The sequence below is a fragment of the Ranitomeya variabilis genome, chromosome 2, assembly GCF_051348905.1.
Source record: "Ranitomeya variabilis isolate aRanVar5 chromosome 2, aRanVar5.hap1, whole genome shotgun sequence".
Taxonomy (NCBI): Eukaryota; Metazoa; Chordata; class Amphibia; order Anura; family Dendrobatidae; genus Ranitomeya; species Ranitomeya variabilis.
The window spans coordinates 990,574,881-990,598,566 of record NC_135233.1 but is presented as its reverse complement, the minus strand read 5'-3'; the positions used below and the strand labels follow the sequence as shown (position 1 = coordinate 990,598,566).

At 44.1% G+C, this 23,686-nt stretch overlaps 1 protein-coding gene across 6 annotated transcripts in view; it reads right to left on the bottom strand.

The window, feature by feature from the left end:
- The window catches only part of KIF1A (kinesin family member 1A), a 235,892-nt gene that overhangs the window by 76,548 nt on the left and 135,658 nt on the right, over positions 1–23,686 (bottom strand). For all 6 annotated transcript variants that reach the window (XM_077291029.1, XM_077291030.1, XM_077291031.1 and 3 more), the window contains exons 18-24: positions 17,938–18,044; positions 17,747–17,830; positions 16,009–16,189; positions 15,251–15,323; positions 12,231–12,324; positions 11,983–12,131; positions 7,623–7,801 (exon numbers count right to left, since the gene is read on the bottom strand). In XM_077291029.1, the coding sequence (XP_077147144.1) occupies positions 7,623–7,801; positions 11,983–12,131; positions 12,231–12,324; positions 15,251–15,323; positions 16,009–16,189; positions 17,747–17,830; positions 17,938–18,044 (867 nt within the window). The remainder of the gene's footprint in view (positions 1–7,622; positions 7,802–11,982; positions 12,132–12,230; positions 12,325–15,250; positions 15,324–16,008; positions 16,190–17,746; positions 17,831–17,937; positions 18,045–23,686) is intronic.

The following is a 23,686-nucleotide window of genomic DNA, read 5'->3' as shown; positions in this document are numbered from 1 at the left end:
AGGCATAATTATACTGAAGAACGCAATAAAAATGTATGAACCCAGAGCGATATCTAATCCCCGAATACCAGATCACAGCTTGATCACAATGGGTATAAAATTGGAGACAATCATCTTTGTACCTGGGCTGAAGTGAGAAAAAAAAAGGCATGTCCAACAGATATGAAATGTTTTATCAATCCGTAGAATCCAAGACTATAAGGTATAAAGTAAAGTGATTTTATTTTTTTATTTTCCTATATTTTCCTTTTTATTAACCACTTTTCAAAAGACATTCAACTCACATATACATCCATTGACACAATCCAACTTCTTTCTGTGTTCTGGTTATTTGTGGGATGTTAGAGTAGATAATTCTTCTCTATGATGTTCATTTTTCTATCTAGACAATCCCTAAAAGACTCAACTTACCGTGTATACTTGAGTATAAGCCGACCCGAGTATAAGCCGAGACCCCTAATTTTGTCACAAAAAACTGGGAAAACTTAATGACTCGAGTATAAGCCTAGGGTGGAAAATGCAGCAGCTACCGGTAAATGTCAAAAATACAAATAGATACCAATAAAAGTAAAATTAATTGAGACATCAGTAGGTTAAGTGTTTTTGAATATCCATATTGAATCAGGAGCCCCATATAATGCTCCATAAAGTTTATGATGGGCCCCATAAGATGATCCATACAAAATACGCCCCATAAAATGCTCCATACAGTTTATGATGGGCTCCATAGGATGCTCCATATTAAAATATGTCCCATATAATGCTGCACAAATGCGGATTATGGCCCCATAAGATGCTCCATACAGACATTTGCCCCATATAATGCTCCACACACGTTGCTTATGGCCCCATAAGATGCTCTATACAGTCATTTGCCCCATATAATGCTCCACAAATGTTTCTTATGGCCCCATAAGATGCTCCATACAGTCATTTGCCCCATATGCTGTTGCTGCGATAAAAAAAAATCACATACTCACCTCTCAGGCCCCCGGCACTTGCTAGATTCATCTGCTCCTCGTTCCACCGCCGCCGGGCGCCGCTGTGTCTTCCATCCTCTGCACTGATGATCAGGTAGAGGGTGCACACTAATCGCGTCACCGCGCCCTCTGACCTGAGCGTCAGTGCAGTAGACAGGGAAGATGCGGCGGCGGTGGAGCAGGTGAATATCGCGCACTGTGTTATACTCACCTGCTCCTGGCGCGGTCCCTGGTTCCCTGGCGCTGGCAGCTTCTTCCTGTAGTGAGCGGTCACATGGTACTGCTCATTACAGTAATGAATATGAGGCTCCACCCCTATGGGAGTGGTGTGGGGTCCTGGCGCCAGGAACAGGTGAGTATTATTACACAGCTGCTGCTCCCCCTCCCCTGCCGACCCCTGGGTATGACTCGATGAATAAGCCGAGAGGGGCAATTTCAGCCTAAAAAATGGGCTGAAATTCTCAGTTTATACTCGAGTATATACGGTAAATCTAATTTTTCTAATTCAAGGCTAGAAGGAGTTTGTGCATAGTCTCCGTGCTGCCGACAGGATTTAAGACGTACAGCTCTGGCAAAAATTAAGAGACCACTGCAAAATGTTCAGTTTGTCTGATTTTTCTCTTTATAGGTATATTTTAGAGTAAAATGCAAATTGTTCTTTTATTCTATAAACTTCTGACAACATGTCTCCGAATTTCCAAACAATAAATTTTGTATTTTTTTTCTGACAAAGAAAAATGGTCAAAATTAAAAAAAAAAAAAAAATAGTGCTTTCAGACCTCAAATAATGCAAAGAAAACAAGTTCATAATCATTTAGAAACAACAATACTAATGTTTTAACTCAGGAAGAGTTCAGAAATCAATATTTTGTGGAATAACCATGATTTTTAATCACAGCTTTCATGCGTCTTGGCATGCTTTCCACCAGTCTTTCACACTGCTTCTGGCGCAAAAATTTAAGCAGTTCTTTGTTTGACGGCTTGTGACTATCCATCATCCTCTTGATTACATTCCAGAAGTTTTCAATGGGGTTCAGGTCTGGAGATTGGGCTGCCCATGACAGGGTTTTGACGTTGTGGTCTCTTAATTTTTGCCAGAGCTGTATATCTCAGTGTAGTAAAATAAGATGATGGTTTATTTCGACGCGTTTCGAAGTACAAAGTTACTTCTTTTTCAGGAAAAACCACATGATAGAAACTCCTTCTAACCTATTGATGTCTGATGGTCACTGGCTGACCCGTGGATCTGCTGCAGCTGATTTTGCACTTTTTGCTGTTTTTACAGATTAAACAGGTAAGTTTAATCTGAGCGCAAAGCTCACTATATTTCTGGGATAAGAACCTATTTTGTGCTGATCTCTCCTACAATTTCCTTGGATAATTAAACAGCCTTGACAACTTGACAACACTTGGTTCATGTGACTGTAGAGTTACATGACTCTAATGGTCTCCTACAAAAGAAACAGATCCACTAGATCAGGGGCGGATTATAAGAGGGTCAATCTGGGCAGTAGCCCAGGGCCCAGTGGTGTGGGGGGGCCCTGGGCTACTACCGCACAGATTGCCCGCAGGCCGCCGCCATCAGGGCATTACTGTCTGCACCGCTGCACGGCCCCCTGACTGACTACTGGCGTATGTATAATTTATGGGCCCAGACCCGGTGGGCAGAAAGAGGGGGCCCGCATCGGGCCCCGTCTCATCTGCTCACCGGGCCCCTACCGGCGCTGCGGCGGTTTCCTATTGATGTGCGGGGGCGGGCCCGCAAGTCAATAGTTAACAACAGGCAGCCGCCAGCCAATTGGAGGCTGGCAGCTGAAGTCGGCGGCCGCATGCGCAGTGCACATGTCGCCGGCATCTGACAGATGCCGGCGAGTGCGCGCTGCTGGAGGAAGCTCGTCGCCTGGAGCGCTGGTCAGGTGAGGAGAACTCGGTTGTTTTTTTTTTGTTGTTTTTTTGTATTTTGCTAACCTAAGTAACGGCAATAATGCTGCATGCTGGACAGTCAATGACTGGGGCAATGCTGGAGACACTGACTCGGGCAATGCTGGAGGACACACACACTGGGGCAGATGATTGCTGGAGACACTGGGGCAATGCTGGAGACACTGGGGCAGGAGACATTGGGGCAGATTGCTGGACACACTGGGGGCAATGCTGGATGACACACTGGGGCAGATGATTGCTGGAGACACTGGGGCAATGCTGGAGACACTGGGGCAATGCTGGAGACACTGGGGGCAATGCTGGACACACTGGGGGCAATGCTGGACACACTGGGGGCAATGCTGGACACACTGGGGGAAATATGCTGGAGACACTGGGGGCAATGCTGGAGACACTGCGGGCAATGCTGGAGACACTGGGGGGCAATGCTGGAGACACTGGGGGGCAATGCTGGAGACACTGGGCCCGGGGCAATGCTGGAGACACTGGGGCAGATTGCTGGACACACTGGGGGCAATGCTGGAGGACACACTGGGGCAGATGATTGCTGGAGACACTGGGGGCAATGCTGGAGACACTGGGGCAATGCTGGACACACTGGTGGTAATATGCTGGACACACTGACGGTAATATGCTGGACACACTGGGGCAGATTGCTGGACACACTGTCTGGGGGCAATGCTGGACATAGGGGCTAATTAAGGGATATTATTACTGCAGTGATGTATTTATTTTATTTTTTGAGGACACTGTTTTAAAAGGGGGGCTGTCCTGTTACTGTGCAGAGTGACACTATGTCGCCTTTTTTTCTTCATGTGGTGTAATGTAGAAGTTGGGAAAAATTAAGTAATGTGTTCTGCAAGCGGAGCTCGAGATAACTGTGTTATTTCCTGCAGAAATGAGTCCTGGCTGGAAGAAATGATGGCGGTCTGTGCTGGATGAAAGATGAAGGACTTCACCTAGAGACGTCACTGGTGAGTCAGTGTTACCTATACACTGACACTATACACTGTATACTATATACAGAGCTCCTGTGTATAATGTCACCAGTGATCACTGTATTACCTATACATTATATACAGAGCTCCTGTGTATAATACCACCAGTGATCTCTGTATTACCTCTACACAGACACTGCATACTAAGTACAGATCTCCTGTGAATACTGGCACTTATGGTGATAGTATTGTGTTGGTTTTTTATTACTGATCAGTATTGTAGTATTCATTCACTATGTGGTCTGGAAATGGTGTTGCGGTATTTGCCCCTTGTATGTGCTATTTGGTCACCAAGTGGTGGTAATATGTGGTCTTGACATGGTGCGGTGGTATTTGTTCCTTGTATGTGATATTATTCGATCACTGTGGTTGTAATTTGTTGTCTGGTCATGGTGCGGTGGTATTTGTTCCTTGTATGTGATATTGGTCATTTTAAAAATTGAAAAATAAATCCAAATATACCTAAATTGTATTGCATATTTTAACAAATATTTAATAGGTTACAGTAGAGTAGGGCCCGGCCATTTTTCTGGAATAATCTGGTTCAGGTATAACATGACCCCCGTCACATGACCCCCGTCACATGACCCCCGTCACATGACCGGGGGGTCCACAGTGTCTGAACAGCCTGGAGCCCTGGCTACCCTTAATCCACCCCTGCACTAGATCATCTTGAAAGGCTTTTAGACAAGCCAATAAGTGCTTTGCTTTGCACTCATGAAGGTTGCAAAACCTTGTAGAGCTGTCTACAAATGAATACCGTACATTCATCTCGCTATGCCTAGATCAATTCTTTATTTTGTTTACTTTTTATAAAAAGGATTCCTTTGGATTTGATGCACTTAGGGGGTTTCCCATTGTGAGATCTAGGGGGGTTTGATGGATCAAGTTCCAAACACCCCTGCAACTCTTCTGCACACCTCTGTTTCCCCTGTAGTGGAGGTCTAAGGGGGAACAATTTCTTTCTTTGGAGAGTGCCAAGCCGCTGTAAAGAGATTTATAAGCCATGCAAAGCTCCTCTAGTATATTAAATATGCAAATCTTCTCTTCAGAGAGGAAGAGGACTTGAACTATTGAGCCATCAATTGGATGTAGCTATCCTAAAAATCAATATTGTCCCTTTAAAGAGCCTTACCACATGACCTAGGATAAGAAACCAAATCAGGCACTTCATTTGCAGATATGTGTTAGGGGTGTTTTCCCCTCCTGAGTGCAAAATAGTACATGTGATTTGGCTAGGTGAGAGTGGAGCGCCCCCAGACGCAGGGCCGCGGGGTACTCGGTACCGGGCCTCTCTGTCTCGGTTCTGGGGTTGTCACGGTGGCTAGACCCGGTCCGTGACCCTGCTAAGGGGCATCCAATGAAAGTTTGTAGGTGATGGTGCGTGGTGCAGGTCGCAATGAATAATGAGGACACAGGGTTGCAGTCTCTTTACCTCTTTACTGAAGGCTTCAAGATCCTCAATCCAGAGTACGGTTAACAGGGCTGTCTGAGACCGGGCCGGTCCGATGGCACCTCCAGAGTTCCCTTTGCAGGTGGAAATCTGTGCCTACCTTCTAGCGCCTGTGTGTTGTAGTACTTCCCTGCTGAGCACCATGGGATAGTCCTCACAACTGTTGTGTCTGCTTCTGATGTTCTTTCCCACAACTTATGTCTGTTCTGATGTTCTTCTCCGTCCCCCAGATGATATGGCTAGGACGCACCCGTATGACGGGTAGGCCTGGAGTTCTTCCGGGACCCTAGTGACGCCCCTCTCCCACAGTTGCCCCCTATATCTGCTTAGGTGATTTAGGTGAGACAGCCAACCTATAATTAACTGTCCTGCCGTTGGTTTGAAGTATTGCTTGGAGCCAGATACTTCCTTGGCGTTCCGGCCATCGGCTACGCGCCTCAGTAGGATGTTGCCTCGATCTTACAGCACGACTCCTACTTGTGTTATCTCCTTTTTGCTTTGATCTCGTTTCTCACTCTCCACAATAAACCTCGCTTCTTGTCCTTTCTTGAGATACCGCCGCGATGTAGTGCAGGCGCGGTTCCTTAACGTTCTGTCCTTTTCGCTAGGCCTCTGTCAGGATCCCACCCCTGACAGGGACCCCCTTGAATCTTCCCCTGCAACACCCTCTGCCACAGGATGTTGCCTGGTTCCAACCCTGTCAGCTTTCTGTCTAACTTCCTATCTAACCCCCAGTTTTACCAGATTGTGAGGCGTGGACTAATACATAGCGCCCTTAGCTCCCCCTGGAGGCCAGACTATGAAGTGTATTGGTGTCTGTGATACCTGGTCAGGTGAACTCCTTCAGTGCCATCAGACGTACTATCACTCCCGTACCATCACTCCCCTTAGCGGCGGAGCATCAGTACTGCAACGACCAGGACTCTGGGGCACTGCAAGAGGATCATTGCATGGCCTATAAGTCTCCTTACACCGGTATAGCACTTTCCACAAGGAGAAAACATTCCCTCTTATACTTCCAGTCTTAGGCCTCTCACCTAACCAATCTAGATTTCCTGCTTTGCATTCACTGAGCAGGGGCAAACACCCCGAAACGTGGGTCTGCAAATTGAGTGTCTGGTTTGCCTTCTTAGTCTTGTTAAGTGGCAAATCTTGCTAATGGGTCAATATTAAATTTTAGGATTGCTACATCCATGAGGTGGCCCTTCAATGAAGGAACAGTCCAAGACTGTGGACACTGGTGGAATCTGGGACAAAGACAGGCTCTACCCTAACCTAAAGTGAGAATAATACTATATATGCAAAATAAGGAGAGTGATAGAGAGATGCTCCCTAGTGAAATACCATCGGGTAAAAAGGGTGAAGAGAATATGTATATGTCTGTGCTCACCTTGTGAGCTATGCCAAAAAGCATCCCCAAATTCTGTATTTGCTGGCTGCCTCTTTATCCAGATCTCCCCGGATGGAGTTATTGTAGGTACGGCTGATGAATTCCAATAGTAGAAGAATGAGGTCCTATCAGGTACTGTCAGTTGGCATTATCAGAATGTGCACATCTTGATTCTTTTCTCAAATTAATTTATTTATTAGTTATAAAAAGTAAAATAAAAGAATCCAATAAATATAAGGTAATACACATGCTTGTTTTAGCCCTTTTAATATCTTATATTTTATTCAATTATTTGTTTTGACTTTTTGTAATAAATAAGGTAATTTGAGAAAAAAATCAAGCTTTGCACATTCTGATAATGTCCTGTGACAGCGCTGGATAGGACCTCATTCTTCTACTACTGGAATTCATCTGCTAAGCTAGAGTGAAGGAGGACCCCCTATACCTATTCCTTTCCTTCTGGTTTGGAGGGTTGAGGGAAAGTTCATTGCGGACCTTTGTTTCTTTTAGAGAGTACTTGTAATAGACACATTTTTGTGTTACATATTGAACTTTTTTGTACTTTGAAGAAAAAAGTATGGCTTTGAAAAAAACAAAACTGTCTGTAAATGGTTATCTTTTCTTTTTTTTCTCTACAGTTAGCAACTTTCAATAGTTTGCACAAAAGAGACAGTTTTCTTTTAGCTGGCAAAGAGCTAGTTTGCAGTTTTGTCTCACCACGTACTGCCTGCGACCACTGAGCGTCTAAAGCAACAATAAATATCATATTATAGTTATAGATAAGCCTCCATTCATGATAGCTATATAATAAAATAACTGTCAGACATGCAATTAAATCCAAAAGACTCAAAAATTACCGGAGTTTTTCCAGGGTCCAATAGTGAGTTGCTCCATTCTTCTGATCCTGAACTTCCACAGCCACAATGGTTCTCGGGAAGGGACGTTTCTCACGTTCTGAGTGGGCATCAGGTGGCAACAGGTCAGGTGGTAGTGGTGAATATAGAGTATCTGTCAGAAGCACAAACTGGAACTGTACCTGGAAATACATAGATTTTGGACAGTTTAGACTATAAAACCTATAAAATCAGGAAATGGTAGTACTGCAATCAAATGGATGTATATATATATATATATATATATATATATATATATATATATATATATATATATATATATATATATATATACAGTGGGGCAAAAAAGTATTTAGTCAGTCAGCAATAGTGCAAGTTCCACCACTTAAAAAGGTGAGAGGCGTCTGTAATTTACATCATAGGTAGACCTCAACTATGGGAGACAAACTGAGAAGAAAAAATCCAGAAAATCACATTGTCTGTTTTTTTATCATTTTATTTGCATATTATGGTGGAAAATAAGTATTTGGTCAGAAACAAACAATCAAGATTTCTGGCTCTCACAGACCTGTAACTTCTTCTTTAAGAGTCTCCTCTTTCCTCCACTCATTACCTGTAGTAATGGCACCTGTTTAAACTTGTTATCAGTATAAAAAGACACCTGTGCACACCCTCAAACAGTCTGACTCCAAACTCCACTATGGTGAAGACCAAAGAGCTGTCAAAGGACACCAGAAACAAAATTGTAGCCCTGCACCAGGCTGGGAAGACTGAATCTGCAATAGCCAACCAGCTTGGAGTGAAGAAATCAACAGTGGGAGCAATAATTAGAAAATGGAAGACATTCAAGACCACTGATAATCTCCCTCGATCTGGGGCTCCACGCAAAATCCCACCCCGTGGGGTCAGAATGATCACAAGAACGGTGAGCAAAAATCCCAGAACCACGCGGGGGGACCTAGTGAATGAACTGCAGAGAGCTGGGACCAATGTAACAAGGCCTACCATAAGTAACACACTACGCCACCATGGACTCAGATCCTGCAGTGCCAGACGTGTCCCACTGCTTAAGCCAGTACATGTCCGGGCCCGTCTGAAGTTTGCTAGAGAGCATTTGGATGATCCAGAGGAGTTTTGGGAGAATGTCCTATGGTTTGATGAAACCAAACTGGAACTGTTTGGTAGAAACACAACTTGTCGTGTTTGGAGGAAAAAGAATACTGAGTTGCATCCATCCAACACCATACCTACTGTAAAGCATGGTGGTGGAAACATCATGCTTTGGGGCTGTTTCTCTGCAAAGGGGCCAGAACGACTGATCCAGGTACATGAAAGAATGAATGGGGCCATGTATCGTGAGATTTTGAGTGCAAACCTCCTTCCATCAGCAAGGGCATTGAAGATGAAACGTGGCTGGGTCTTTCAACATGACAATGATCCAAAGCACACCGCCAGGGCAACGAAGGAGTGGCTTCGTAAGAAGCATTTCAAGGTCCTGGAGTGGCCTAGCCAGTCTCCAGATCTCAACCCTATAGAAAACCTTTGGAGGGAGTTGAAAGTCCGTGTTGCCAAGCGAAAAGCCAAAAACATCACTGCTCTAGAGGAGATCTGCATGGAGGAATGGGCCAACATACCAACAACAGTGTGTGGCAACCTTGTGAAGACTTACAGAAAACGTTTGACCTCTGTCATTGCCAACAAAGGATATATTACAAAGTATTGAGATGAAATTTTGTTTCTGACCAAATACTTATTTTCCACCATAATATGCAAATAAAATGATAAAAAAAACAGACAATGTGATTTTCTGGATTTTTTTCTCTCAGTTTGTCTCCCATAGTTGAGGTCTACCTATGATGTAAATTACAGACGCCTCTCATCTTTTTAAGTGGTGGAACTTGAACTATTGCTGACTGACTAAATACTTTTTTGCCCCACTGTATATATATATATATATATATATATATATACACAGTGGAGAAAATAAGTATTTGATACTGATTTTGTAAGTTTTCTCACCTACACCACCTACAAAGAATGGAGGGGTCACAGAACAGAACTTAATATTTGGTACAGAAACCTTGGTTTGCAATTACAGAGGTCAGACATTTCCTACAATTCTTTACTAAGTTTGCACACATTGCAGCAGGGATTTTGGCCCACTCCTCCATACAGAACTTTTCCAGATCTTTCAGGTTTCGGGCCTGTCGCTGGGCAACATTGTGTTTCGATAAAAATTACAGACCTCTCCATTCTTTGTAGGTGGTAAACTTGCAAAATCGTCAATGTATCAAATACTTATTTTCCCAACTGTATTTTAGGGAATCTGTCAGCAGGATTTCACCCCTTAACTATATGTGGATATAACTTTTTAAAAACAAGTCCAGCAATACCTTTACATGGCAGGTCCCTTTCTCCATTACTTAGAAATCAGTGTTAGAATTGCAAATGTGGCTGAAGATCTATTGTAGATCTAAATCCTCTGTCATTCCAGCTCTATTCCTCGCCTCCTCCTGCTTGTCTGACGGCTCCTTTGACTAAAGTCAGACAGCATAAAGCTGTCAGTCCAACAGAAGGAGGTGGAATAAGGGGAATAGAGCTGGAATTACAGAGGCTTAAGATCTACCATAGCCCTTGAGCCTAACTTGCATATCAATTCAAACATTGATTTCTCAATAGTGGAGGAGCGGACTATCCATGTAAAGGTATTGCTGGACTTGTCTTTGAAAGAGCCACTTGTACATATAAATCATTTGGTGGGGGGATAAAATTCGTCTCACAGATTCCCTTTAATTTTGTTAAGGAGCTGATTATAATAAATTAAATATTCCTATTATAATTTTCATTTCATTAATTAGCTAGAATTACTTAATATTTCTATTGTATATTTACTGCAAGGTGTCTGTGTGTCTTGTGTTTGCTTGGGTTCCTTTAGGTAATTTGATTGTCATCATACAAAAACATATCTGTGAAATTGGACTTAATGTATAGTTCTGTGTGTCTAGGCAAAGAAAATTCAATTTTGAGCCCATAGACACTAAAACACAATATGTTGGTGCTATATTTACGACATTAAGTAAGAAAATAAGACTTTCTATAGGATAGTGGCGGCCATATCATACGCATTCGTCTACCGTTGACTTGATAATTCATCTGGTAAAAGTGAACAATGATCTAGCCGAAGACAAAATCATGTGGACTGAAATCAGCCAAGTTTAACATTTTTATCCAAGAGCTGCTACTCCCTGAAAGAGCTTTCAGTAAAGGAACATTCCAAGAATGTTACAGAGACAGATCTTTTGTCCTTTGCCCACTATGATTGGGCATGTATGACAAATTTAAGGCTTGTTAAAGTGTCTATATTGGCTTTTAGGATTGCTACATTCAGTAGGTGGCACTAGAGTTCAAGACCTTTTCCTCTATGAGGAGGCTCTTTTCCTATTTAAATTCCCATAGGAGAATTGCATAGCCTATAAGTCTCCTTACACCAGTTTGGCGAAACATTCTCCCTTAGAACCCCTCTCAAGTAGCCTCTCAAGTAGCCAAATCAGATCTCCTGATTTGTACTGATGATGAGGGAAAATGTCCCGAGACTTGTGTCTGCAAATAGGATAAGAAGACAAACTAGAAACTAAGATTCATTAAAGGGTTGATATTGACTTTTAGGATTGCTACCTCAAATAGATGGTTCCAGAGATCAAGTCCTCTTCTTCTCTGAGGAGGATGTTTGCGTACGTTATTATTATTATTTATTACTATAGCGCCATTTATTCCATGGCGCTTTACATGGGAAAAAGGGTATACATAACAAGTACAATAATCTTGAACAAAACAAGTTACTAACTGGTACAGGAGGAGCGAGGACCCTGCCCGCAAGGGCTCACAGTCTACATGGGACTACAGTATACAAGGGGCTGGTTGCGTATATGGCCAATTTAAACGACTGTGACAGTCAGTATGGACTGAAATGTGTATGTTCGCCTGAAGACACTGAGCTAGTCATGTAAAAACATTATAGACATTGGGCACATTTTTTTGCAGATAAACTAGTGCATATGCATCACTTTATATTTTTTACACCCTATCTAATCTTAACCAAGTTTGTCTTTGGATGTATAGGTACACACAATGCAATTTTCCATCCTCCAGCACATTTTTGATATATACATGAGCAAGAGTTTTAGACTAAATCTTTTCTATATTAGTTATCTGATATCAGAAAGCAAAACGGACTTGCATAAACTAATAAAATCAATGGATATTTCTGATTGATTATGTGAATCAAACACAAGCATAAAATGTATACAGAGAGAAAGTGTGGATGGAGATGTTGAATGTCCCTGAATTGTCTCATCAGTATCACCTTCTTCTTCAGTTCCACACTGATTGCATTGGCCTCCTTCAGAAAGATGGCATTGCCCCACAGCTGGTCACGCAGTGACGTGAATTGGTACCATTTCCATTTTCGAAAAGCCCACAGGGCCAGATCGTACTCCTGATCCGTCCACTGAACTAAAAAATAACCACATACAACAGATAATAAGGAGGAAAGCTCGATTTTGTGCTGTGATTGAGCGTGTAAATGACGACCAGATACTTTGGTATTTTTACCATCATCCTCAGGCTCTTCCTCTTCCTCATTGACCTCAGTATAATATCTTGAATCCATCTGTCTTTGAAGAGCTTCCAGACGACTTTCATAATCCTGAGGAGTAAAACAAGAAATGTATGGTGAACCAAATGATGGCTAAGTAGTCAGTGCTGATCCTTTAGGTAGGGTTCAGGCAAACATCTGATTTTCATCCGCAAAAAAAAAACAGACGATTTTTATCAATATTCCATCTGTGTGTCATCTGTATGTTCATTTCTTACATCTTTATGATATCGGTTTTTATACATCTTACTTATATTATAAAATATACAAGTCCAAATATAGTTTCTTATGTTAATAACAGCAATGTATCAGGAAAAACAGATGCAATATGGATGAATCATATTGGAACAAGTTTTTATTGCTCACCCACAGACTTGAATAGCTGAATCTCAGCCAAAAAATGGAAGAGAGTAGCGCAGACCCGCACAACATACGGTCTGCCGAAGGATGTTGTGCATCCACGGAGCTGCCCAGGAGACCCCGCTACCTTCTTCATATAGTCAAATGTATTCACGTCTAAAACAACACTGTGTGCATCGGGCATGGGGCAGTGAAATCGGCTGTCAGCCCCAGCCCCAATGTGCAGAGGCGTGATGACATCAGCTCATTAATGACCTCATCACACTGATGTTGGGACCGCAGAACTAGTGAGGATGTGACAGGCACTGGTTTGGAAGAGGGTGTCAGGGTAGGGGATGTAAGGGTTGGGGGATACTGCAAGGGTACATTGAGCACATTACGGAGCAATTGGAGAATTGTGAAAGGGAGCATAGTATAACGAGGGGCAGTGGCGACTCTATGCAGAGAGGCACTGTGAGTAAGATATGGAAAGGGGCAGATTGAAGTGACATTTTGGAGCGAAGCAGTGTGTGGGGGATATTATGGAGAAGGGTAGTGTGGGGGAGATATTTGGAGCAGGAAGCACAGTGAAGGGCAATTATCTATTCAGGGGCGCAGTATTGGAGGTATTTTGATTTATTGGGCAATATAATGATACTTATTTTTAAGGGCATCATGTTGGGAAGTGTTGCTGAGAAGAGGGAAGTCTGCAGAGACAAGCATTGGGCATGGAATCTCATCATGGCGTCTGGACAAAATGGAGAAGAATTATGGTCCCAAAACGTGGTTTTTTTTAGCATAAACTCTCCAAACCCTCCTCAAATACTTAAAACTTGGTTCTGGTGATGTATTAATGTACTTATGGTGGTTCTGGTAATGTATTCATGTAAGTACCGCTTTAATTATTTTGCAGCCCTTGGGATTGGTTCAGTATGACAATGTGGCCCTTCGACCAAAAATGTTGTGCACCCCTGGACTAGTGCATGCTGTGATCTTTTCCGCCCAATCACTTGGTCATTTTCACTAACATTGGTATGTAAGCTGTCCGTGTGCTACACAATTCTAGAACGGACAGCACACGTCTGCATGTAGCTTACATGATTTCTCCTTTGTTAGGATAGGTCAGTTGGGTCCCTATGAGATAAATCCTAATGTGGGCAGGAAAGTGGTTGGCTGGTTGGTTGGCTGCCTTGCAGCATTTCGGGATTGCTTTTCCTCTCGCATACCAAAAACATAGCGATAGATAAATTGACTTCCTTTCATATTAGTTGTACTGAGTGTGTGCATGTGTGCTATGGAAAGCAGAACATGAGCCCCACTAATGAAAGATACTAATGTGAATAAGTACACTTTCTGAATGGCACTGGATAACTTTTTTGTAAAAAAAAAGGAAAAAAAAAAAAAAAAAAAAAGATCAATATCTGTTCTTTTAAAGCAGATTTTTCACCATATTTTGCACAATACAAACTACATACTCAAATCTCAAGTTGAACTCAGTGTGCTCAAGTATTTTGCAAAAGTATTAGTCAGTCATTCTGACATTGATTTTTATAAGTAAATATACCAGCTTCATCAAGTCTAAGACATCTAGTAAACCACTTTATAACATCCTTTTAACAACTCTGCTTACACATCGGTGCTCTACAATGTGATGATGGGGTGCTGGTGAGTTTCTATATCATTTGGGCCCCTAGACTTGCCATGTGATCAGTTTTACACTAACAGGACATAATGCATATTAATGCTATGATATAATAAGTAGCTAAGTCTCTTAGAAGGATTAAGATTAAATAAAGGTTAGAAAAAAATGACAGTAAAAAAAATATCAACAATATTTTAAAAAATGGTTTGATTTGACAAAAGTGTTAAAAACCCTTCAAATAGGATATCACCTCAATCATAACAACCCATAGAATAAAATTCACACTATATTTAAAGGGAACCTGTCACCCCCAAAATCGATGGTGAGGTAAGCTCACCGTCATCAGGGGCTTATCTATAGCATTCTGTAATGCTGTAGATAAGCCCCCGATGTTACCTGAAAGAGGAGAAAAAGAGGTTAGATTATACTCACCCAGGGGCGGTCCCGCTGCGGTCTGGTCAAATGGGCGTCTCAGGTCCGCTCCGGCGCCTCCTATCTTCATTCCATGACGTCCTCTTCTGGTCTTCACGCGGCGGCTCCGGCGCAGGCGTACTTTGTCTGCCCTGTTGAGGGCAGAGCAAAGTACTGTAGTGTGCAGGCGCCGGGCCTCTCTGACCTTTCCGGCGCCTGCGCACAGCAGTACTTTGCTCTGCAGACAAAGTACGCCTGCGCCGGAGCAGCGGCGTGAAGACCAGAAGAGGACGTCATGGAATGAAGATGGGAGGCACTGTACCGGACCTGAGACGCCCATCGGAGCGGGACCGCCCCTGGGTGAGTATAATCTAACCTCTTTTTCTCCTCTTTCAGGTAACATCGGCGGTTTATCTAGAGCATTACAGAATGCTGTAGATAAGCCCCTGATGACGGTGGGCTTACCCCACCATCGATTTTGGGGGTGACAGGTTCCCTTTAAGCTGCAGGGTGAACTACATAAAAAAGAAATCTATCAGTGCTTCAACCTAATCTATTCCCATACATATTCTATTAAGTTCGTACCAGTCTCTGCTGCTCCAGAAGGTAATTTGCTTCCTCGCGTTCTTTTCTGTACTGATCTTCCAGTTCCTGAAGTCTAATGGGAAAAAGTAGAAGCATTATTTTAATTACCATGAGGTCCTCTTTGACATGTGAAGGTGCCCATATATCTTATATACATGTCGGCCAACAGCTATCGATTTAGACTCTTTCCTGCATATTAACGCTTGGCCTGGCTGCTTGTTAGAAGGGAATAAGCTGCTGACAGACTCCTCGGGGGACGGCTTATCTAACCGAAGAGCAAAATAATTCTGCATTGAAATTCGACACGCTCAGTCTTTCTCCAGGAAAGTCAGGTGAGCCCTGTAAACACTGGATGGTTGACCTTTCTCGACAAAAATGTTGGGTTTGATCTACTTTAAGGTATATGGTGGCTTTAAGTATGTGAACATGTCAACATTTGACAACAACTAGATCCTGTCACAAATAGAAAACAGGGCCTGATTTTAATTTTCAAGGACTGATAAATGTACACTCTTCCTGTAGAATGCAATGCAAAGTTAGCAAGGACTATCATCATGATTTGTTATTCGTGATTGAAGAGATAATCTTGAGTACAAAGTCATCATCTCTTCAGTAAGTAAGTAATCCCTTATTGTCATCAATTGATAGGGGTTCCTGTTGGACCCGCCAACGCTATGACTGTTATGGAACGTAATTGACATGTCACAAAAAGAAACGTATGTGAACACCCAATCTCTTTGCTTTACACGCAGACTCACCTTTGCTCCATCTCCTGCTTCATGTCAATACCCTGCTTCTCGAGTAACTCTCGCTGAGCGAACGCCCAGTCCACAGGTTCTACAGGAGTCTCTGCACAAGGAGTCCGTTCTCTCTCCTGGCGGGCTTGTTCAGGGTGGTTAAAGCGAAACACATGACTCTTCCCCATAATGATTCGATTACCTAAATAAAAAAATAGAGATTGTAGCCAAGTGCCATATATACAGTATTACACAGGGTACCAACAAGCAGGAAGACAATAATATATCATGAGCCTTAACAGTTTGAGCCTTCCCAATACAAGATCATGTTAGTTAAAAAATTCACTTTTTAAAACACTGTAAGTCCTTGACTAGTCCTTTACTGTCGAGGTAAAGCAACAATGTCTCTAGTGGCTACCATCAGTGACTCGAAATGAGTTCTCCCAAAAACAGATGTAAATAAATGAATACCGTAGCTTACTATACTATTACTCAGTCTAACAGAAGAAGACTCAAGGAAATGTATTACCTGAGGATTACTCTTAATGGGTTTTTTGGATGTGGAAGGTTTCCAAACTACCGGTATATCTTTGAAGTAAGAGCAGACAGAGTCGTACATTGTCTACAAGCTTCCATTGTTAACACCATATACTTGAGGTATACTTTTTTATACTGTATTCGTTTGTATGGAATAGCACAATCTGAAGCTTTATTCCATCTCTAGTCTATTCAGCAAATGAAAAGCTACTTTGGCCTGATGGAGGCCAGAGGATGATTCTTGGTCTCTGGTAAATGGGAGCCTATCCTGGTGCTTATAGCAAATGGACACCAGAGAATGCAGTGAAACGCAATGTCAGACTGTTCCAATGTAGAAATATTTAGATTTATAAAGCTGATGTCATTTCTGTATATGCAGTAAAATACTATTCTAGGGTCTCAGAAGATTTGTTTAAAGGAAACCCAACAGCTTCTCTAAGCTCCTCTAGTGATAAGGTAATTAGTGGGTGACTAATCAGTGAGGCATTGTTTTCCCCAGATTTGTCATCCCACTGATTATGTGATCACACCCCTGATGGTGTGAGTAATATAAATTGTAAGTGCGGCATCACCGCTGGCTTTATGCAAATCTCGGCCTCCCTGACAATGCGCAGTTAATGCAGGAATATGCACCTTGGCCTCATCAGCGCATTGTGCATGCTTCGGAGGCAGTGATGACGTAGGACACAGCCAGATGGGACATTTGCAGAACCAGCGGATTAACAGATTTGCAGAGCATGATATACATTGCCATTGGGGAGTGGTAACATGATTAGTGGGATGACTAGTCTAAGGAAAACAACACCCCACGACTAGTCTCCCACTAATTAGCATATTCCCACCACAGTAGAAACATTTTTATTATTTGGCAGTAGTCAATGAAACTATCCAAAGCATTTGTTAGGAAGGCAATCAATACTTGGTTTTGGTTCAGGGGCCCTGGGGAAACTGTCGGGGACCCACATGGGTAAAATACATTTTTGGTCTTTTGACAGACTCAATCTGAGCACATTGATCAGCCATTAGGATTCATGTCATTGTCGATACTGGCTTATTACGTCTCATCAATAAATCCATTATGTTGTGTTCTCCTAACTATTGACTGGAGCCACAAAGTATCTTCTTTTTTTATCTACTGGTTATATAAGTATATTTGCATGCCAGGTAGCTTCGGGTATTTCTTACTTATCACAAGGCCTGAGTACCGGGGACATAGTCTCACCTGATCGCAGCACGCACGGCTCTGTCACTTTCTTTCCATTAACGTAAGTGTCGGCCCCTTCACAAGGCTCAAGTGTCACCGCAACTGTGAGAAGGGGAAAAAACACAACATTAAGTATTTCTTACTACAAATGTTGTTCTGCATTACTGAGCTAAGACAATTTTTCAGCACAAAGTATTTGATCGTATTACCTGAGCCGCAGATCATCATATCACTCCGGAAAATACAGTGTTCATCACGGATAAAGTGTCCACTGAGGACAATGTCCTGTCTCCTCTGTATTTCCTCACGTCCAACTCTGCCGAAAGAATTATGGAAAATAATGCGTAGGTCATGTACCCAATACTCCGTCCATTTATAAGGAAGCGATCAGAACTACAAGCTCCAAGTCTCTTGCTGAATAATCAAAAAAGTCTATTCTGTGCTCAACCGTCTCTCCTCTACTATTATTATTTCTTTTTCTATCTCCTGGACTTCTTCTATTTTATTAAATATTTAGAATTGAGAGTCCTCAGTGGTTGATACCTTTTATGTTATTTAAGTATGTTATTAAATGTCACATTTGCCAGTAACCAACCCTTTAAGGCTCTGTTCACAAGAGCGTTCGGACATTCCGTTTGTTCATTTGTTTTAGGAAAAGGCAAACTAAATCCATCGTATGCAAACAGGAGACGAAGAGGGTCGCACTAATTATTATGGGGTCCATTTGGTGGCCGGGTTTTGAAGCCTTAAAAATAAAGATGCAGCAGAACTTTTTCTTCCATTCTAAAAAATGGACTCCATATTAATTAATGGGGCCCGTCTGTTTTTCTCTGTTGCATACCTGTAGTAATGGATCACTAAGGCCGGCGTCACACTAGCGAGTTTTACGGACGTATGAGCGCAGAAAATACATCCGTAAAATACGCATTACACACGGCCCAATGATTCTCTATGGCCCAGCTCCTATCAGCCGTATATTACGCATCCGTAATATACGGTATTGTACGGCCGTAGAAAATCGCAGCATGCTGCGTTTGTCACCGTATTGCGCCAAAAATACGCCAATGAAAGTCTATGGGGGCGAGAAAAATACGGATTCCACACGGACCAGCAGTGTGACTTGCGAGAAATACGCACCGGTGTTCTATCGAAAAGCCGGTAATTCATTTCATTTCTCCTTCACAAACCCGACAGGATATGAGACATGGTTTACATACAGTAAACCATCTAATATCCCTTTTTTTTGCATATTCCACACTACTAATGTTAGTAGTGTGTATGTGCAAAATTTGGGCGCTGTAGCTTTAAAAATAAAGGGTTAAATCGCGGAAAAAATTGGCTTGGGCTCCCGCGCAATTTTCTCCACCAGAGTGGTAAAGCCAGTGACTGAGAGCAGATATTAATAGCCTAGAGAGGGTCCATGGTTATTGGCCCCCCTGGCTACAAACATCTGCCCTCAGCCACCCCAGAAAAGGCACATTTGGAAGATGCGCCTATTCTGGCACTTGGCCTCTCTCTTCCCATTCCCGTGTAGCAGTGGGATATGGGGTAATGAAGGGTTAATGTCACCTTGCTATTGTAAGGTGACATTAAGCCAGATTAATAATGGAGAGGCGTCAATAATGGAGCTGTGTTTGGCACATGGCTGTGAGTGTTTGGGAATCTGTGAGTGTGGACAGAGATCCCTGTGTCCAGGCGGGACACTACAGACAGGAGTCTGTGTGTGTGGAGGAGAAAACCTCCACAGTGTGTTAAGGCTCCAGGACTGGGCCTGCGTGCTGGACATAGCACAGTCTGTGTGCCTACAGACCTGAGAGAGCGGAGCTCTGTTATGGACATTGAGGTCTCATCCATCTGATGTAAGACTGTTTACCCGTTGTTCATGTTGCTATGTGGTTTATGGAGCAATGAACCCGGTGAACTTTTAATGAAACGTGCCTCCAGAGTGTCATCTGCCGCACCTGAGCGAGTACAACCCCTACAATTGGTGTTTCGGATGCGGGCAACAATCCAAGGAACACAGGTTGCAGCGCTGGCTGGACTGAGCCAGAAGAGTGGACGGTCTTGACAACCGTGAGTAATACAGTACTGACCGGGGTCAGTGAGAACTGCTGTTTTGGGATACCTCTGAGGAGAAGAGGGATCCGGGAACCTGTGTGGCCAGCACCAACAGGTAACGGACAGGTGTCCGTGTGTACTGACCGGGGTCAGAGTGGAAGAAAACAGAGACAGTGCGTCTGGGCATCTCTGAGGCTGAGGGGTGTCCAGGAACCCATGAAGTTGCCAACGGGTGATGGTCTGAAAACCGTGTATTGTACTGACCGGGGTCAGTGAAAAACTGTTTTTGGGCTGTGTGTAAAGCCGGGTGCGTAACAGACCGGAGTCTGTGGTGTTCTGACCGGGGTCAGTGAGAGACTGAGTTTTTTTTTCCTGAGAGTCAGCTTGCTGTGGCTCGGTGAGGTCACGAAGTTTGCTGTGGCTCGGTGGGGTCACGAAGGTGACAAGCGGCTTCCTGTGGATCGGCGGGTCCACGAAGGTGACAAGCGGCTTGCTGTGGATCAGCGGGTCCACGAAGTCTGCGGTTGAGCTGTGCAGCACGGTTGCAGCAGAGAGAAAAAAAAAAAAAAGAAAGACATTGCTGGTTTAGAGTGTGCGGACTCTTAAAGGGCCAGAGTCACATTGGTGTGCTGGGCAAACTGGGGCCTGAGAGTGCTGTGGGAAGTCCACAGGGTGTACCCCAGAGTGGGGTGGTGTCCCTAAAAGTGGGTGGAGTCCCAAAAACGGAGTGGTGCCCAAATAATTATGGTTGGCCAAAAAGGGGCTGCATCTCAAAAGGGGGTAGTTGCCCAAAAGGGGGTGGAGTCCCTAAAAGGGGTGGTGGCCCTAAAGGAGAAAATGGTCCACAAGGGGCGATAACCCAAAAGGGGGTGGAGTCCAAAAAGGGGGCGGTGACCCAAATAGGGGTGGTGGCCCAAAAAGGGGTGGCGGTGAATGCGCTGATGGACTGTTGCCGGGTTCAGTGTTCGAACAGCGCATGTTCAGAATGTTGTACTGACTTTTCATCTGGCAAGATGACACAGAGCTGTTCTGCAGAAGTCAATGGAGTGTGCGTGACTGGATTTCTGGACTCAGGGAGCCTGGTGACGCTGGTGAGCGCCACACTCCCTGTCTATTTGATTCCCGGAAGGAAGATGGAAGTCCACTGCGTTCATGGGGTCACTAGGGATTATCCGGTGTCCAGGGTAATCATTGAGACGCCCACTATTATTTCCAGCCATGATGTACCTGTAGTCTCAGATTTGCCATTCCCTGTTGTAATAGGCCAGGACTTTGAAAGGTTTTGGGACTTGTGGGAGGAAAGGGGAGTGTCTGATTGCTCAGAACGGACTCAGAATGACCCTAAGGGAGCCCCACCACAACACGCGGCTGTAGTGATTCCGAGTGGTGTGATGTGTGAAAAGGAGATAGCGACACCTAAGGTCGATAATCCAGAGTTCCGGGTGACTGGAAGAAAGTGTGGATTTGACACTTGTGTAAATGGGGAATTGCTGTTCCAGGATGACAGAGTGAGAGGGGGTGACTCCTATCCAGACTGTGACTTGAGCGCAAAGGGAAAAGAGTGCACTAAGGAGGAGCCGAGTAAAAATCACAGACCTTCATCTTGTCGCGGGGGCCGCAGAAAGGCGGGACAGGTTACATCCTCTGAGAAGAGAGATGATGAGGAAGAGACAGGGTCAGGTACAGATCAGGTTACTGTCCTTGATAAGGAGGTCACTTTACCTCTGACAAATCCCAGCACAGAGGTAGGGCTGGAATTAAAACAGACCTGTGGTAGTCCCATATCTGCAATACCCGGAAAGAGTGAAGTGGCTCAGTATGAAGGCTCCAGAGTACCTGATGCTGAAGAGATGGAGAACTCTGAAGTTACCAAGAGCCCAGGAGAGACCATGGAGGTGGATGCAGAAACAGGTGGAACTCTGAAGAGGCAGAGTGTGGCTGGGCAAGAGACCCCGTCTGAAAGTTTAATTAAAGAACTGGTGGTGCGACATGTGCTAGCCAAAAGAGAGCAGGACCATGAGATAGAGCTGCTTAAAGAGACAGTCGAGCAAGAAAGGGTCCTGAAACTGGCGATTGAGCACAGAGTGGATGAGCTGGAGAAGGAAGTCTCTAAGCTCAGAGGTCACCTATCAGCGTGTCAAACCGTGAATAGGGCCATATTGAAAGATGTGGGCGTGCTCAGAATGGCTCAAGAAAAGCATCAGCAGGAGCTTCTCCAGAGAGAGGAGGAACATCGCTGCCGGGCAGAGGAGTTGCCAATCCCCATCTTGGCGAAGGCTAAAGCAGAAGACAAGACTGAGGAAGAGGTTGTGCTAAAAGCGGAACAAGACAGTCACCTGGTCGTGACAGACGTCTTGGTGGAAAGGTCAGAGGCAAAAAGGGAGCCGTCTGTCTATGAAGAGAGTGAGACCCCGCTCTTCAAGACCATGATTGATGTTCCCGAAGAGGTGCAAGAAGCCTGTACCAGTGAAGGTGTGCATGAGGCCTTCAGAAAAGCAGTGGAAGCATGTAGTGTGCTGTGGGCACCAGAGACTAAACAGTTGGTGATACTGTCGACTATGAAAGTCACAGTGAAGCGAGTGGCTATCCTGAGGGATATGCACCTACACTGCCTCCGTACAAAACAGAGGATCATTTTGAAGAATGATGAAGCCGTTCGACGTTTGGAGCGTGAAAGGAAAGCTCTTAGTCGGCTGGGCTTAGTGGAAGACACAGTCCAAGTACCCAAAGTTCTGGTGGCGAAAGTCATTGGAAAACTTGGGAGAGTGATGCAGGAGATGGTGGATAAATCCGGTCTGAAGAGACTGAGGATACCGGCTGATGAAGAGGTCCAGGCCATGGGTGAAGATGGGATGGTTCCGTTCCTGGTTGTCGGATCCAGAGAGAGTCTTAGGAATATCCGCATGCTCCTGGAATATCGCATGGCATACCTAAGGGAGGTAGAACAGCTGAGACTTGAGAGACTGCAAGTTAATAAACAGCTGCCAGAGAGGCGAAGAGGTGCTCTAAAGCCTGGAAGTCCTCAAGCTGAAGTTAACAGAGGATATAGACGTAAAGAGAAGAGCTGCTCTCCGAAGAAAGACAATAGGAGAGATCAACGACAGAGAGAACCGAAGGTGGTCAGATGGAAGAGCTAGAAATAGTGACTCCTCAGTTAGCTCAGGGCTCAGTGACTTAAGCGGGAGATCCTGTAGCGGACGAGATGACAAGGGGTCATCGTTATCAATGGATGTGACGGAAAGGGATGACGAATACAGACGAAAGGGTTCAATAACAGGCCCTGACGACTGAGAGGGGTCTCTAGTCGGTTTAGGAAAAGTGCCAAGCCCCACGGCTTTAGGCAGAGGGGGGAGGTATGTAGCGTGGCTAAAGGTTGGATAGTCGACGGGAGGTATGTATCACAGAGAAGGCTTGTCGCTGTGATGTAACCCGGAGTGTTTTCTGTAAAGCGCATAAAGCAATAAGGAAGTGTTTTAGTATATTTGGGTCCGGGTTACGGGTAGCTATGAGAGATGGGAGGGTCTGGCTACCCATATACCTCACCCCTGGGTAAGGGGCATAACCATGCCTATCTATGTTTGTTTCAGGACCTGTGGTGATGTCAGAACCACATGTCTAATCATGTGATGGGTTCCTGGGTGTGGTTTCAGGCTACATAATGGAGCTGTGTTTGGCACATGGCTGTGAGTGTTTGGGAATCCGTCAGTGTGGACAGAGATCCCTGTGTCCAGGCGGGACACTACAGACAGGAGTCTGTGTGTGTGGAGCAGAAAGCCTCCACAGTGTGTTAAGGCTCCAGGACTGGGCCTGCGTGCTGGACATAGCAAAGTCTGTGTGCCTACAGACCTGAGAGAGCGGAGCTCTGTTATGGACATTGAGGTCTCATCCGTCTGATGTAAG